Here is a 16,795-nt window from a genome sequence, read left to right as displayed (position 1 = left end):
GAACAACAGTGCGTAGGAGACGTCAGAAGACCTGAGCTGCTCAAGCCTTTTAGTCAGTTCATGGTTCATTGACTTATTTTGCGTATCAAGTGGTTTCTTTAGCCTGTATCACAAAAGTTGGCGTGTATGTTATTTGTGTTGATTTGTGGAATGAGGTGCCATTAATAAAATGGTCTTGAAGATTGATGAACACAGAAAGTAGAGTCCACAGAAAGGATGTATTTAGTGATTTATCAGACTTACAAAAAGCTGTGAATGAGAGCTGAGTTTTTTATTTGATTGCTCTTGGACTTTATTATCGTGTGTCCGTCTCTCGGCGCCCGTGTGGATACTCGCTCACCCTCAGCCATCATTGGAGGATTTTTAATCCATAATTCCCGTAAAAGTAGACCCTGAGTGAAGATGCTTCTTTGAGGGAGCTGTAGAGCGAGAAAGGGACAGGTTCATCCGGCACACAGGGCGTCTCTTTATCACAGGGGGTCGTGATTAATGATACACCTCCACATGGTGGACACACAGCTGTGCAGACGCTTTGTCCACTTGTATGTGTGTGTGTGTGTGTGTGTGTGTTGTGTGTGTGTGTGTTGTGTGTGGTGTTTTTGTGTGTGTGTTGTGTCTGTCTGTCTGTCAGTCTGTCGTTCGTCTGACCTGCCTGCCTGCCTGTCTGTCTGTCTGTGTGTGGGTGGCGTGTGTGTGTGGGTGTGTGTGGTGTGTGTGTGTGTGTAGTGTGTGTGTGTGTGTGGTGTGTGTGGTGGTGTGTTTGTGTGTGTGTGCTGTGTTATCCACTCGTGCTGTGGAAGCTGTTGCACCCCCCTCCCGCACGGTGATTGTCGCAGCTTGGCTACCTGAGATAGTGTGGTGTGTGTGTGTGTGTGTGTGTGTGTGTGCCTGTGTGTGTGTGTGTGTGTGTGTCCGGCGTGGTGTGTGTGTGTGTGTGTGTGTGTGTGTGTGTGTGTGTGTGTGTGTGTGTGTTATGTCACCGCTGGGCAGGCTGAGGTCCGGGTTACTGTCCAATCTCTTTGGTTCATCTTTTATGGCGACGGGCTTCACGCTGTCTGGACTGGGCTCTGCAGAAACTAACTTTTTTCACAATAATCCACTTTTGAAAAACATGAAAAAAACAACCATCATTTGTAGCGTCTCGCCGTATGAAGGATGCTAACCGTGAGTTGTGTTTCCATGTGAGAACCTTCTGTGTGGTGGGGGCGGGGACTTAATGTGAGGGGCGGGCCTGTCGTGAGGCTGAGGATCGTAACCTGCTTTGACCCACATCCGGCCTGTGGCGCTCCTGGTTCACCAAGATGGCGAAAGGTCCTGAACTGGAGGCGCCATTCAAATTCTAAGAAGAGAGACAAGAAGCCATCGAAGTCAAAACGTCAAAGACATTTAGCAGCAGTGAGTATTATTTCAAACAGCCTCTCAACTTGGTTCCCTGTGGTGCCCCGATCAATGGAGGAGACAGGTGTAGTTAGTGCGTTTTTGTTGGAAACTACTGGTCCCAACTCAGTTACTAAGACGCAGAAAGATATCACACTTACTTGTAGATATCTAAAACATCTTAATATAACCTAGAAGCTCAGGTCACCCTTTTTAAAAAGCAGAATAAACTCAATTTCAGAGCAAGCTTGAAGAAATGAACCGAGGGTATGTTTTTTTTGTTTTTTTTCTCTCCCGGGATCCTTACAGGCGAGGTTTCCAATGGGAAGTAACTGGTAGCTTATAAATCACACTTTAGTAAGGAGCTTCCCCGAAACATTTGAGCCACTTCTGAACAAGACTGGTCATTACAGGCTGCTGGACACGTCTCTTTGGCATCTGTGGTGCAATAATTTGGTCTCTAGTGAATTTGTAGTCTACCTGAAATACAAGAATGGGGCTTGAACCTGACCCTTGTGTCGGAGGATCCTTCCGAGAAACGAACGGACGCTGCGCTTTAAACACACAGCATACGAAAGAATGCATAATGGGACGCTTAAAGGGAGGTTCCTCAAAACACATGAGGTGATTCCTCACAGGTACCTTGTTTAGTGCAGGTGTGAGGCTGCAGAAAGTATTTTTAGCCAACATAAGTGCCGTGCAAGCGGTAAAACTAGTCACAGTTTCCTGGTTGTATTTGTGTCCTAGTGGGCAAGATGATGAAAAGCGGAGGGAGAGGAGGGCTGCCAGCGCCTGGCCAAAACCAGGGGTCACAGGGATCGGTGAAAACCAACACATGAGTCACTGAAAAACGTCTGCATCTTCATCTTGTAACACTGTAGGGGACCAAGAGAATGTGTTTATAAGGGGCCAAATGACGAATAATCGGTATAACATTTATATCGTTTCTTATGGAGAGTTCTGCAGCATTTACACATGAAGTAGTTTACTACCTATCATTGAAAGTCTTACTCAGCCTGTCAAGCAACGTGTTTCATGTATTCTGTTTCATGGATCAGCTGTTGTTAAATTGTAATTTTAATTTATAACGAAAGCCCTGAATGCAAGTAGATTTTCCACAGTGTTGGTGATATTAGAGATCAATTGAGTTGCATTATGGGAGTCTCTTTATTAGTTCAATCACCAGTGGGACACAAAAATGCATCCCACTCTTTTGCTTAATTGGGCATTTGCTTATATTGAAGTGCGATAGTTAAGTAGCTGGATCTTTTATTTAAATTCTGACACTGTTATCCAGCACAGGGAGTTTATAATGGTGACTTGCTGATGCGTCTACTAGAGTTAAAGAATAATCAAACTATGTATGCTTTCAATTAAGGCCGTGTCAGAAGGTGGTGATTATTACTATTGCAAAAGTTCCACCTACAGTAACTGTTTAACATTCAACCTTAAATTGAAAAGAAACAAGTATGTTTTTAAGTGGCAAATTAAAGAGCTGAAAAAGTAGCTGCAGGTTTAGAGAAGTGTTCTTTCCTCGAGGTACAGCATTTGCTAAACTTTAGAAAAAGGACCGGACACTTTGATGTTTGTTCACACACACTCAACCAAAAAAGCTCCGGTGGTGCATGGACAACGAGAGCAGCAGCCGTTTAACAGACCAAGCAGTGCTGCTGTATGGTGAGTGTGTGTGTGTGTGTGTGTGTGTGTGTGTGTGTGTGTGTGTGTGTGTGTGTGGTGTGTGTGTGTTTGTGTGTGTGGTGTGTGTGTGGTGGTGTGTGTGTATGTGTGTGTGTGGTGTGATGAGGTGACGGTGGACGTCATTTTAATCACCTTCCTGGTTTCCTAGGCAACATGTCTGCGGGTAAAATGCTCTGAAGTTTACAAGCCGTTGGTGGAAACAGGAGGCGGCGGGGGGGGGGGGGCCTGGAGGTGTCGTGAGTTCATTCCTGTCCGTCCACTAACGCGCCAGGAGAGTTCATCCTAAAAACAAATCACTTTCCATCGTCTAAAATAAACTGCCTTAAGGAGCAACATCACTGCTGTGGTGTCAACAATAATCAACACTGACAGCAAGATGCAATAGCTAGAGCAAGCATCAGTCAACTTCATTGCAATCTACTATTAGGACTTATAGAGAAGTGGAAATCATTATTATTGTGTTGTTAGTGCCTAAAGCAGTAGGTAGGATATGAGTGTATGATTATTTGTTCTTTGAAATGCCGAAGAATACTGGAAAATATCATTTCTAACTCCCTTGATAATTAACTGATATCACGGCAGGCTATATCAACATTGTCAATCTATATGAACAGTGATTGAAAGTGTTATAAGTATGAACATGTTAAATTAGCTTGAGGCATCATTTATCACACCATGGAAACACAGCTGCAGATAATAAAATAATAATGTGATTTAATGAGCTGCGACACGTCAGTCTTTTGATCAAATATTATCGTTGCAACCCGGCATCCATCCCCGACTACTAATCAGCATGGTAGCTCTGGAATATTCCTGAAAAATCGCTGATTATATATGAAAAGAAATAAGGAATAAACTCAGTTCTGGGGTGGGTCCTCTATTAACCGATTCCCCACATCCTCTCTGCTGGTTGGACCCTCACAAGCGTCTCCTAATGAGGCCGGTCCCGCTGCTCCTCGGTGCCTCGTTAAACCTCGTTAAGCCTCCTACCTCGTTAAGCTTGATTGGACGTCCTCTGCCACCGATTTTTAACGAATACCAGGAGCGAGGTGAATGCATAGGAAGGGAGTCCTTTATAAATATGATGGGGAAAAGTAGGATATAAACAAGAAAACATTTTTTATTATTTACTGCATTTTTGGGGGGTATTTTCCCCTGATATTATTATATAATTGTAATTGATATTTTAATCAATTTGAGCTCAAAGGAAGGCAACAAAGTGCTTTTATTAATCCCTATGTGCGGAGGGTTCAAACATAATTTAGTGTTTGTGTCAAAGATGCTGTGGGTGAAAGTAAAACCTGATCCTCACTACTTTACAGGATCTCTATGGGTGCTGTTAATAGAAGACAGTCTCCTATATGAGGCTAGTAAACCCAGGTAAGACATCCTATGGTGGGGTAACGACCAGAGGCTCCTGGCAGTCGTCAAGGGGGGTGAAGGAGCAGAGGTGGCGACTGTGTTTGATCTCAGCGGGACGGCAGGAACATTAAAACGATAGATGGAGCAGCGCAGTGGGAGCTGTAGTAAAAACACACAGCGTCTTTTTGAATGAATAAGAGTACAGAGAACTGAAGACCACAGGCTGAGAGGCAAAGAGGACAGGAAAGGTAAGAGGTTTTTGTCAAATCAACCAGAATTTGAGCGTCCACTGCTGGAGGGACTGACCCATAATTCTGCTGGGGTCGACCAATAATTGCTCTTCATGTTGTCATCCAGGAGAACGTCTATGATTCACCTCCATTCAGAGCAAACTGGCTTTCTGAAAGGTCAGCAACTTCTGGCATCCCCAGGTGGTTAATTAACCCCGACTCCTCGAGACCAACAAGAAGCAGCTTCTATTGTTGAGGATGCTGAGAGAAGCACAACGAGCGTGGAGCACACAGGTCCTCTGCCAGCGGGATCTGCTGCTGCGTCACCGGGGATTACGGTCCAATACCAGGAACCCAGATCCCCAAGTGTACGGCCGGTTCTTAGCCAGAACCTACTGCCTTGTCTGCATATGTGCCTGCTTGTTAGGATGCTTTGTACATGTGCTGATACAAATTGTACGATGCAACAATTGAGGCGAAATATTTTCAAAGTCCTGCCTTTAAAATGGCATTGTTTACAAGGAAACAAGGAAAACATTCCCAAATCAGAGTGCATTCAACAGGTGGACCAACAAGTGCAGAAATATACAAAATCCAACAGAAGTGATCGAATAATGTCATAAAAATGAGGTTACTGTGAAAAACTGTGGTTCTTATTATATGGAAAATCAAATCAAAGGAGAAATTAAACCTATAGGAGCGTTTGATGCCTAAAATCTTGACATATAGCAGCAAAGTAGAACTGTACACACTGAATTCATGTTTTATATTAACTGTAATAAGAAAGGGTAATCGGAGTCAGTGTATATATTAATTCTCTTTCAAATGTATATTATCTCTTCAAACCTTTAGCTCAACTTATGGCACATATGAACGTATAATACAATATGACATAACGCTCCAATTATGCAGTGGATCCACTTAGTACAGAACATTTGTGGAAAGTATGTATCAGCAGATGCAGGTTGTAAATATGCATTTTGGCTTCTGTCCGAATGATTCAAATGAATATGATATGTGCGCCTCCATATGTGAGCTTTAGATAACAGTTCTGCAGCTCCAGACGGAGGCAATAAGGAGGAAAATATAATATGAACTACTTTGATATCAAAGCTGTCTAAAGGCTTTATTTTATGAGGTCATATATTATGTTCAGGGTTAGTCGTTTAATATGTCACTCTTGTTTTGATAAAAGGCTGTTTGGATTGGCTTGGGTGCACATTTAACCTAAAGCACACATGTGCGAGTTGGATTGTTGGAGTGATTGTAGCTGGATTTATTTATTTTATTCTCTCCAAATAGGAAACTATTGGCTAAATAAATGTTCTAGTTCATAGCGTTGGACTGGAAACAGAGGAGTTCGGTTCTTTTCTCTCAATGTGTATTTTTTTGCTGATATCCCAGGAGAGTAGATTTAATTGGATTAAGACAGAAAGAGAAGGAGAGAAAAGGGAGAACAGAGAGAGATAACCTGACAGAGGAGAGGAAGAGAGTTTCCGCTGGCTTCGGCTAAAGCTGCACACTCAAAACCATATGCTTGTCATAGCGTTGTGTGAGTCCATGTGTGTGTGTGTGTGTGTGTGGTGTGTGTGTGTGTGTGTGTGTGTGTGTGTGTGTGTGTGTGTGTGTGTTAGGTGGGCAGGGCTTAGCTGGAGGAAAACTGCTTAGACTGGGATCAGCTGCTCAGACAGACAGCAGGATCCCCGGGACAAACGGAGGAGAGACAGACAGTCNTGAATGTAGAAGATCAATAATTTTTTACCAAGTTGATTATATTGCTCTTGGGGCATGGAAAACAAGATTTGAACTTTTTTTTTTAATTAGTTTTTCAAAGAAGATTTATATATGTCCACTCAGGTGGACAGTATGCGTTTCAGGGTTTGAACTGAAGAGAGTGTACATTTGAAAAAAATTATAAATAAAGATTTTTTTGTGGCCAAACTTAAAATTACTTAATTTTTTAAATAATATAAGTTATATTGATTTACGCCCAAAAAGATATTCGTAGATGAAGTATTTTTCCAAGGATAACCAGGCCAAGCGGGCCAATTTGAGGCCCCACGCACAGTATTTGATGATTGCTAGGTAGGAGCCTTCGCAGCGGCGGAAAAACCGTGCCGAGCCCACCCTAATTGCGCCATATAAGCGCATAGGTGCGCCTCAGATGAAGCCCCCTACGCAAGGGTGTGGCCCCCTCCACAAGTTGAGGCACCCACACAGTCTGCATGAATCTGCCTGTAGGAAGGAACGGCCCTGGGTACAGTCAGCAGCAGTACCAGTATTCATTGTTAGTTGAAATATAGCCAGTCATGCATACGTCCCACTTAGTGACAGGCTGCTTAATCTGATTTCCTGCGAAAACCATACTAATCATATACCTTTGATAATTTAAAAAAAAAAAAAAAATTAGAAATGATATGAAAAAATAATCAAACAATAATAGTTGTTACTGATGTCACCGCTCTTTTATATCTCCAGGGGACGCTTTCCATAAAAAAGGATTGGCAAAGGAAGTTATAAGATGGTTTGACTTAAAAAAAGGTCCCATGTGGCTTTCGGTCGTTCATCTTGGTTTAGAGACATGTATCATGCACTTACACTGACTTTCCACTAAGTGGCAGTGTATGGGATGATGCAATAGGGTCCTATGTAGTGGCTGATGGTGCAACTATGCAAAAAAAAACAATGCATATACAAGAAAACACCTTTTGAATAGCTGTACACTGTAGTGACCTCTATGCATGAAAGGGTTAAATGATACATTATCTCACCCATTTCCTATATGTTTACTATACTTTCAGGTAAAGCATGAGCACAGTTTTATTATGTGTTATGTGCAATAATAACACTAACACCACATTGTTTAAGGTTTACCCTCCACCCACCTCTCCAGGATGCTCGTTGACCATCTTGATGATGGCCTGCGCCGCTCCCTTCTTCTGCAGCAGCTCCAGACCCGGAGCGTTTGGATCCGGGACGTCCCCCAGCCCGTCCTTTCCGTGGAAATCTCCAGCGTGAAGTCTGCGAGCCAGCAGGGGCTCCGCACACCCCCGGTACACTGGGATCTGTGGGGGATTACAGCTGTTTATTAAAGAAAATATGCTTCTTATATAGCATTATCATTATATATACACACCACTGTTCATACCAGGGGGTCTAAACTAAGTTAAAAAAGAACATAAGTAAAGAATATATTAAAAAAAAGAAAAAGATGATGAAATTCGAATATAATATTTGTCAAATAAACAACTTTGCCTTCTTTGTTTTTTATGTTTTGTCGTGCCATGTTGCTTGCTCTTAGTAGAAGTGTCAACAACTTTGTTTGGGTCAGTCCATCTGTTCCCCATGAATAAAAATGTAATACCCACAAATATTTTTCTATCTGAGCACCTGTAAAGTTATTTTCCCCCAGTCTTTCTTCTTATATAATGTTCCACATCTCACCGAAACTTGTAAACTGCTCAACATACAGTGACAAAACACACTTCCAAAAGTTTCTTATTGTAATTCAAATAAAATACAAAAATTCAATATGATTTGTACAATTCTCCTATGTTTTCCCTGCATTATTATTATTGACTTATTACTAAGAAAGAAGCTTCATGACGAAAAAGTTATAAATGGTATGCAACCCTTTGTAAGGTCAATACTTCTATATTTTACTACTATTAAATACATGACAGTTTTAGGTCTGGTAATAGGTCCTCATAATAAACCTTACGTCCAGCCTGTTGCAGGTTTTTAACACCCTCAGTGTGTTCTTGCAGGAGTTCTCCAGGGGGGTGTTGCCATGGCTGCAGGTGATCCCCAAAACCTCCACGTTTGGGTCCGCGAGCGCCATCATGATAGCCTGAGCATCGTCCACACCTGTGTCCACGTCGATGATGATCTTGTTCTTCATTTTACCTGCGAGAAAAGGCATAAAGGTGTGTGTTCAGATTCGAAGGGGTTTGTCGCGTCAGTGCTGGCCGCCATGTTTTTGGAAAGGGTGGGTCCACACCTAAACCGAGTCACTCCTGAGTCAATTTGGGTATTTGCACATTCTTAGTAAAAGCTAATCTATTTTGCATTAACTAATCAACAAACTGGGTGAGAAAGCATGCAGTTTAGTTGCACAGAAAGCAAAACAACCAACTTACCAGTCAAACTGAGTCCCCCTGAGTGAAACGCCTTTCTGCTCCCCCCTGCTTTTTGTATTGTTTCAAAATTTAGGATGACGCAACAGAACAAACTTTTTGCTTTGCTTGAGGCAAATGTTCATATAATGCAAGATAATTAGTTGGACTTCTTGCATAACAACATTTAGTCCCCTCCTCCTAGTATACATAATTGCTTTATCTATGAGTTAAATGGCATGTCTAGCATGCTTTAATTGCTTCTCTGCAGTTGCATGCTTGTGGACACAGACGTGTGATATGCTTTGCATGTGAGACAGACAGGAACTTTAAGTGTGTCTGTGGTTGAAAAAATTCCAGCTATATTCCTGTTATCTTTTATTTTGGTGAACCACATTCATGCCTTCAGCTTGTTTTTGTATATTTCTACTTCAGTGCGTTCATGAACATCTGCTTTAACTTCTCATGTCAACAAATTCTATGGCGTGAGCATTAGAGGAGATATTAAATAGTGCTTGGACAAAAACCCTCTGAGTGTTCATCCAAGTAGAACAGCGAGTACGAAAAATATATTTAAACCATATGTGAAGTAAATAAAACCTCATGGAGACTTGGCTTTCAGGGCATCAATAAAATGTGCATCTCTTTAGACCAAAAATAAATAATACTTTGGGAGGAAATGTGAGATGTGCTTGTCTTTAATTGTGTGTATTTATAACATATTGTATTGCTGCTTGAATATGTGTTGTGCTGCATAGGTCATGTCAGGTCGTGTGAAAGATTATTTGGCATGGAAGACCATCAAAATGTTAAATAAAGAAAACCCAAGTCCTTTTTCATTGTAAAAGTCACGTTTATTCGTTCTGATGCACCCAATTGATGTGTTTCATTTCTACTTCATTGAGTTCATGAACATCTGCTTTAACTTCTCCTGGTCGATTTCCTTCATGATGAAGACCTTGTGCTTCTTCTTCATCTGGCCCATGTAGTCCAGCACCATCATGCCTCGGGTGAAGTTCCCCTCCAGCTCCACTGACACTGCAACCTGATGGAAAAACACAATGAAAGGTTGGGAAATGATTTGATTTGGGTGTATTTAAAAGACCGTTAAGCAAGAGATTCCCACCTCTTCACTCTTTGTTATGAGAGTATCATCGATGGCGGCGGCCAAAGCATAGGTGTCACAGGAGTTGAAGCCTTTTCCTTCTGTGATCTCCTTTTGGTAGTCTGAAGACCGAGCTTTCTGCAGAGAAACACATCATGACGCACATTAAGGCATGTAGTGACCATACAGCTGACACTAGAGGGCCACCAAACAACATGTATGAGTTGTTAAAAACAGCCCTTTGTGCTTTTTAGGGTTCTCCTTTTTCCTGTAGTGGGTTATACTGTATAGGTTTTTGTGCATTTAAATGGTCTGCAAAGGCTAAAATCCCAAAGTGTTCTTCCAGAGAGAGTCTCACTCCCACCTTTGATCATTAAAGCATGTAAACATGTCACAGTAGAGGCACAAAATACTAATATGAACCTGAAAATCAGCATAATATTTCCTCTTTAAGCAGAAATGTGCAGGTCTCATTTTACAGTGATAGTCAGAGGGAGTGCATTCTGCCTAGGGCTCCAAAAAGATTAGCCCAGCCCTGGTAAAATATTTGGAATATACAACATATATATTCTGCAGATTACACAGACATTTTAAAGTGAGGTGTGGTGCATTACCCATCTGAGAACAACTTGTGCAAACATGCATAGGACATGGTGTTTAAAGCAGCCGTTTCCTGGAGCGTATTGCCAATGTTACAGCAAATGTGACCATGATATTTCAAAGTGTTATTTGTTTCTGCACAGTCCTTACTTTGTTGGAAAGGCACGAGATAGTCTTCACAAAGTTGGCTTTGGGTGTGTTTAGGGCCAATAGCTCATCACACCAGGACTGAGGGAGCAAGACAGAGGGCGTTATCACATCTGTGTGTCAGCATATGAATTCTTTCAAATGAATGATGAATTTAAAATCTGTGTGTGCTGCCTCACCCAGGGCAGGCTGTTCCTGCAGCTGAACTCCCAGGTGGCGATGTAGGTGGGGCAGGTGTAGCGGTCCAACACGATGTAGGCCGCCTCGGGGTCAGCCACAAAGTTAAACTCTCCACACACTGTAGTGTTACCTCTGGCTGCACACACACACACACACACACACACACACACACACACACACACACACACACACACATCATAACTTTGATTGCAGAGGAGGAAGATATTTAACAGTCATTTTGAAAGTAACAACATACATTCAGTGTTTCCTCCCATGATGTAGAGCGCCTTCAGTTTCTTAGGGATTTTGGGGTTCAGTTGCACGGCGACGGCCAGGTTAGTGAGGGGCGCCGTGGCAACCAGAGTCACCTGTCGACAGCAAACACACACATTTAGACTTGTATGATATTTTTGGGGAAAAATGGGTGAGGTATAAAACACCACAAACATTACTACTTTTCTATTTTCTCATACATTGTTATTTATTTTTCTTTTAACTAATGTAATCTGGTGACAATCTTAACACAGTCACACCCCTCTGCTACTCTCAGACCCATGAAGCCTCACCTCTCCGGGGTTTTCGTTGATCATCTTGATCATGGCCTTCACGGCGTTCCTCTTGTGCAGCAGCTCCAGCCCCGGGGCGTTGGGGTCCGGGACGTCCCCCATCCCGTCCTTCCCGTGGTAATCTCCAGCGTGCTGTTTACGGGCCAGCAGGGGCTTATCACAGCCGGCATACACTGGGATCTGTGGAGCGGGATGTGTAAAGCATGCATACTTTTAGTTTTACTCCAACCAACAGCTGCGCAAACCCTCTTAAACTGTGCAATACAGACAATATTCTAAAACCTGCACAATTATTATTCTGTATTCATATGACTCAGGATTATTACTGTTTTATTTATGCAAATTCACATCAAATTTTCTCAGCAAATTTCCGTAGCTTTTTTTTTGTACAAATAGGCCAATATTGAACATACACAACCCAACCTAATTTCCCCACCCATCCCATTGAGCTATTCTAATTTTGATACCATCATACCTTCCATGGACATGCGCTAACACCCCTGATGTTACATTCAAACTCACATCCAGCCTGCCTGCTGCCTGCAGGACACGCAGCGTGTTTTTGAGGACGTTGTCCAGGGGGGTGTTGCCATGGCAGCAGGTGATCCCCAAAACCTCCACGTCGGGGGCGGCCAGGGCCATCATGATGGCGTGAGCATCGTCCACCCCGGTGTCCACATCGAGGATCAGCTTCTTCTTCATCCTGAGGAAGGAAGGAAAAAGGGTTTTCCCGATGGCTCACAGGAAGTAATATGATCCCTCTAAGCCTCGCAATGAGTACATGAGATGGAAAAGTTTAAATATGTGTTTTGCACAGAGATATAACATCCAAAACACATGATATTACTTTAAAACACCTAGTAACTCAAGCAAAGGATCTGCTTTAAACGATTCTGCTACATGAGAATGTAAAATGAGAAAAGGGTGTGTCAGGGTTGAGAAGGAATTTTAATTTGACGCTCGATCGTCTTCATGCAATTCCCGACATTTTGCTTGTAAGTGACATAAAACTGGAGATTCGTACAGTTTACCCTCCCAGTGCATGTGTTCACACACTTTTAAATGTCTGTGGTTGTGATATCGCAGTAAAATGTAAAACCCTCACCTGGCGGGCAGATGTTGACGGTGTTTGCTTGTCTGTGTTGCAGGTCGGAGAGGCGGCTGCAGACAGACTTCCCCTGACGAGTCTCCTTTTTAAAGAGCAGAGACGCAAAGGGGTGGTGCAGAGGTGAACGGAGCCTGAGGCGTGTTCCTGCAGACCCAAAGGACAGGTTGGGTTTCATTTAGGTACTTTTTGCTCATTTTCAAAGAGCTTAAATTAACTATCAATGGTGCTTTTTACTTGAGAAGACCAGGGACTTAAAATACATGTATTTTAGATATTTTAAGACACTGATTGGTAACAGAAAGAGAATCGGAATACCTTTATTAGTCCCACAGAGGGGACATTTACATAGTTACAGCAGAAAAAAGAGCCACAGACAGCTTCATGTTACATATGTTACATGCATTAAAGTACTAAGTTATGATATAATAAAAAATATAATAAAAAATAAAAAAAGTTACATAATTTTCAAAATACACATCCTGTAACAGTTCTTAGGATTTAGCAGCCAGGTGTATATTACACAGTTATTAACGGCATATATATATATATATGCAAGGGGTGTTATAGTCTGTGTGTGTGTGTGTGTGTGTGTGTGTGTGTGTGTGTGTTGTGTGTGTGTGTGTGTGTGTGTGTGTGTGTGTGTGTGTGTGTGTGTGTGTGTGTGTGTGTGTGTGTGTGTGTGTGTGTGTGTGTGTGTGTGTCGTGTCTACTACTAGTAAGTAGTAACGTAGTACGTAGTTACGGTNCTGAACATCAGCAGGAGAGGACTCTTTAAAGTAGAGACACTACATACTGATATACACCTGAACATCAGCAGGAGAGGACTCTTTAAAGTAGAGACACTACATACTGATATACACCTGAACATCAGCAGGAGAGGACTCTTTAAAGTAGAGACACTACATACTGATATACACCTGAACATCAGCAGGAGAGGACTCTTTAAAGTAGAGACACTACATACTGATATACACCTGAACATCAGCAGGAGAGGACTCTTTAAAGTAGAGACACTACATACTGATATGAATCTTAAGATGTGTATAATATATAGTATAGTATAGTATAATATATATAGTCCATTTAAAGCCCTAGTGACTCAGGGACACCAAATCGTCTCAAGTGATGTGTGTGACATGCAGTGCTGCAGACTGATTCCTTTGACAGCTTCAACACACTGTGAGAAGCTACAGCTCAATAACTCTGAAGCGTATTTGTGTAGCTTGTTATCAACTGAGTGCCTAGTTGTACCCTGCTAGTGAGGGGTAAACGTTGTGTGTTTGTGTCTAAAAAGCAGGAGTTTTGGGTGTCACAGACTTTCGCATCTCTCTATAGTTGGATTTTAGCTTTATAGGGGAGACAGGACCAGAGTTTTTGCTTTTGAAATCCAACCAAATAATGCATTGGGGTCTTTTTCTACTTTTTACTTTTGGCGGTTTGCCTGGAGAAATAAGGTCATACAAATGTGACGGTGAGGAAAACTTTTGTTGTATTTCAGGGCCGTTGGAAGAGCTCCACAAACCAACCTGCTCTGATATTTTTATTGTCAATAATGGGGAAGTATGGGGAAAGTTATTGGAAGGAACGACCTCTGTGATCCAAACCCATACACATTTTTATTGTATTCTGATATTTAAATTCTGAGAGGAGTGACATTTGTATTATTGTACTGATGATATTAAAAGAGGCTCTGACCTGGGCTGCTGTCGTCCATATCCATGCTTATAGGTGAAGGTCTGTCTGACACGATGGGCCGCTCTAATAGATGGTCGTCAAAGAAACTGCTGAATAATTCACTGCTGAAGTCGTCCATCTGGTCGCCGGAGAATGGCTGGAAAACATGAAGAGAAACCTTTTTTTAATTCAGCAAAACAACAGTTTTCCATGGAGCAGTTACCACTCCTATAAAAGTCTGTACTGTGGTACTTTTCATGTCTCACCAATTGTAGAGATTTGATTTATTTCAGAAGAACTGAAGGACTACAAAGCTGAGAACAGAGCTGTTTATTTAGCTCATGAAAGATGCCTTTTTTTTTTATATACATGACATATAAAGAAGATGGGAGGCAACAAGTGTCAGTGTCCTAAACCATATCAACGTATTTCCATCATCATAGTTTCTCAGAGCCCAAGGTGATATCTGCAAATGTGTTGTTCTCCAAAATACAAAACGTATTCTGATCACAATGATATGAAACAAGGAGAAGAAGCACACTAGATAGGTTGGAACAAGGAGAAAAGGGCCATTCTTGCTTGACTGAAACAATTATCAAAGTAGTTGTAGTCAGAGAGAGATCTGTGAGAGTCAGAAACCAGACAACCCAAAGTTCATTGAATGAAGAGTCACTCAATATCGATAGATTCATCCTCAGTCTGGATGAGATGAGTCACTGAGCTGAGAGATGATGTTTGGGAAGCCTGGGACAGCATGGTGCTCTGATTTCACTGGTTATAACACACACACGCACACACACACACACACACACACACACACACACACACACACACACACACACACACACACACACACACACACACACACACACACACACACACACACACACACACACGAGCATGAGTCACCCTGGTGTTGATCAAAAATGCACAAAACGGTACAAAAGCACACACACTTACATAGTCACACACAGATGGAATGCATTGGGACCTATTGGATAAACTAAACCCTGCTCGGAGGCCTCCAGACAGACACTGTGACAGAAATAACTCCATTTAATTCACCACAAATGCTAAATTACATTTACTGTAAGTATTTTATTCCTGGAAACTAACTTCAACTCTTGACTGAATTTGGAGAAAAATTCAAAGGCTTTTTGTCCGCTATAGGCGGCACCAGCACTTAAGACATTATGATGTTTAGTTTGGACTTCATTAGGCTAAGAGTGCAAATGGTTTTAGAGGTGTTCGTGTGTAGTTCCATTTCCCATTTGTAAAAGCTGACAATGTACAGTAAATCTTATTCAGAAGCTTCTTGTCTGTTGAAAGCCAAGAACATGGACCCTTTTTAAGGGTGTGTGTGTGTGTGTGTGCGTGTGCGTGTGCGTGTGCGTGTGCGTGTGCGTGTGCGTGTGTGTGTGTGTGTGTGTGTGTGTGTGTGTGTGTGTGTGTGTGTGTGTGTGTGTGTGTGTGTGTGTGTGTGTGTGTGTGTGTGTGTTCATGAGTGTGTTTAGGAGGTCAAGCATGCATGTGATTAAACTCTGGGACACATGCAGCTGTGTAAAAGAAACATGTGGAGTAAGCACATATTCATATATGGAGGCAAAAAGGGGAGTGAATGTGCCACTTCACACATAATGGATAAAAGGTACTTATTTTCCTTGCTATTGTTGCTACGTTAAATGCATTCAACTGTCTAAACACACTTTTACTTTGAAGAAGCCACAAGAAAGTCTTTGTTGCAAAAGGAACCACAACAATAACTGTTTTTGAACAGAATCTCAATGCTTAACAGAGCTCTCTGCAGGATAAAACTGACAGGCCCCGCTCAACAGGGTGTGTGCGTTCACTAAGTTATCCTGCAGCTACTTGCTCTGTCAAACACAAGCTAATACTCACTCAATCCAAATCAAACACACCTTTATAAAACATTTAATACTGACAGAGAAGCCTTGTTCTCCTGCTGCACTTCATGTTCACATAATACAATTCCGTCCCTTTAAATGTGTTCTTTTAGGTAATATAGGTCACATTTAAACTGCCCCACTCAAAAACAAACAGGGAAAAGTTTCCCATGTGGAGAAATGTTGGTGAGACTGGTCTGATGCAAGGGGAAAAAGAAAAGGAAAGTCCAAAATTGAAACACTTAGATCAACAGTGTTAGGAAGGATGTTGGTGGATGTTGGTGTCTACTAGCAGTCGTGACATTTGACTAAATAATCAGTGGTGCTTTGTAGCTTTCACCGAGCCTAATCTTTTCTCTAATCCAACATGACATGATCATTATGTAAACACAAGACTTTACTCACACACAACATGTTTAACTATCCTGGCTGATAAGATCTCCTTCTCTCAGGGCCGGGTAAGGACAGACTGTTTCTTTGATATCTCCTTCCCTTTCCAATTTGACTATCATAAATATGTGAATTAGACATTTGAATAAGATGCAAAGGGATGGATGGATCTTTTTATGCACTGCTTTTTTGGATTTATCATTTGTTTTTTAGAAATAAAAACCATTTACCGTCATGCTAATCATTAGATTATCACATTTCCCAGTTATTCGGACACCACTTGAATGCAGCACAAAAGCCTTATCTTGCAAAATGTTACAAAAGTGAAAAAAAGAAAGA

The 16,795-nt window shown here is 41.8% G+C and overlaps 1 protein-coding gene across 1 annotated transcript; it reads right to left on the bottom strand.

The window, feature by feature from the left end:
* Positions 1-9,614: 9,614 nt before the first annotated feature.
* On the bottom strand, positions 9,615-12,590 carry LOC104949020 (inosine-uridine preferring nucleoside hydrolase-like). The gene is made up of 8 exons (XM_010775301.1): positions 12,486-12,590; positions 11,903-12,083; positions 11,381-11,560; positions 11,071-11,182; positions 10,814-10,950; positions 10,638-10,715; positions 9,909-10,025; positions 9,615-9,827 (listed from the first exon to the last, which is right to left on the bottom strand). Exons 2-8 carry the CDS (start codon positions 12,080-12,082, stop codon positions 9,675-9,677), a joined length of 957 nt encoding a protein of 318 aa, XP_010773603.1. The 5' UTR covers position 12,083; positions 12,486-12,590; the 3' UTR covers positions 9,615-9,674.
* Positions 12,591-16,795: the final 4,205 nt, after the last annotated feature.

The sequence above is a fragment of the Notothenia coriiceps genome, unplaced genomic scaffold, assembly GCF_000735185.1.
Source record: "Notothenia coriiceps isolate Sejong01 unplaced genomic scaffold, NC01 NC01_scaffold00000339, whole genome shotgun sequence".
Lineage (NCBI taxonomy): Eukaryota > Metazoa > Chordata > Actinopteri > Perciformes > Nototheniidae > Notothenia > Notothenia coriiceps.
Note: the sequence above shows the minus strand (reverse complement) of the source record. Positions and strands in the feature narration are given on the sequence as shown.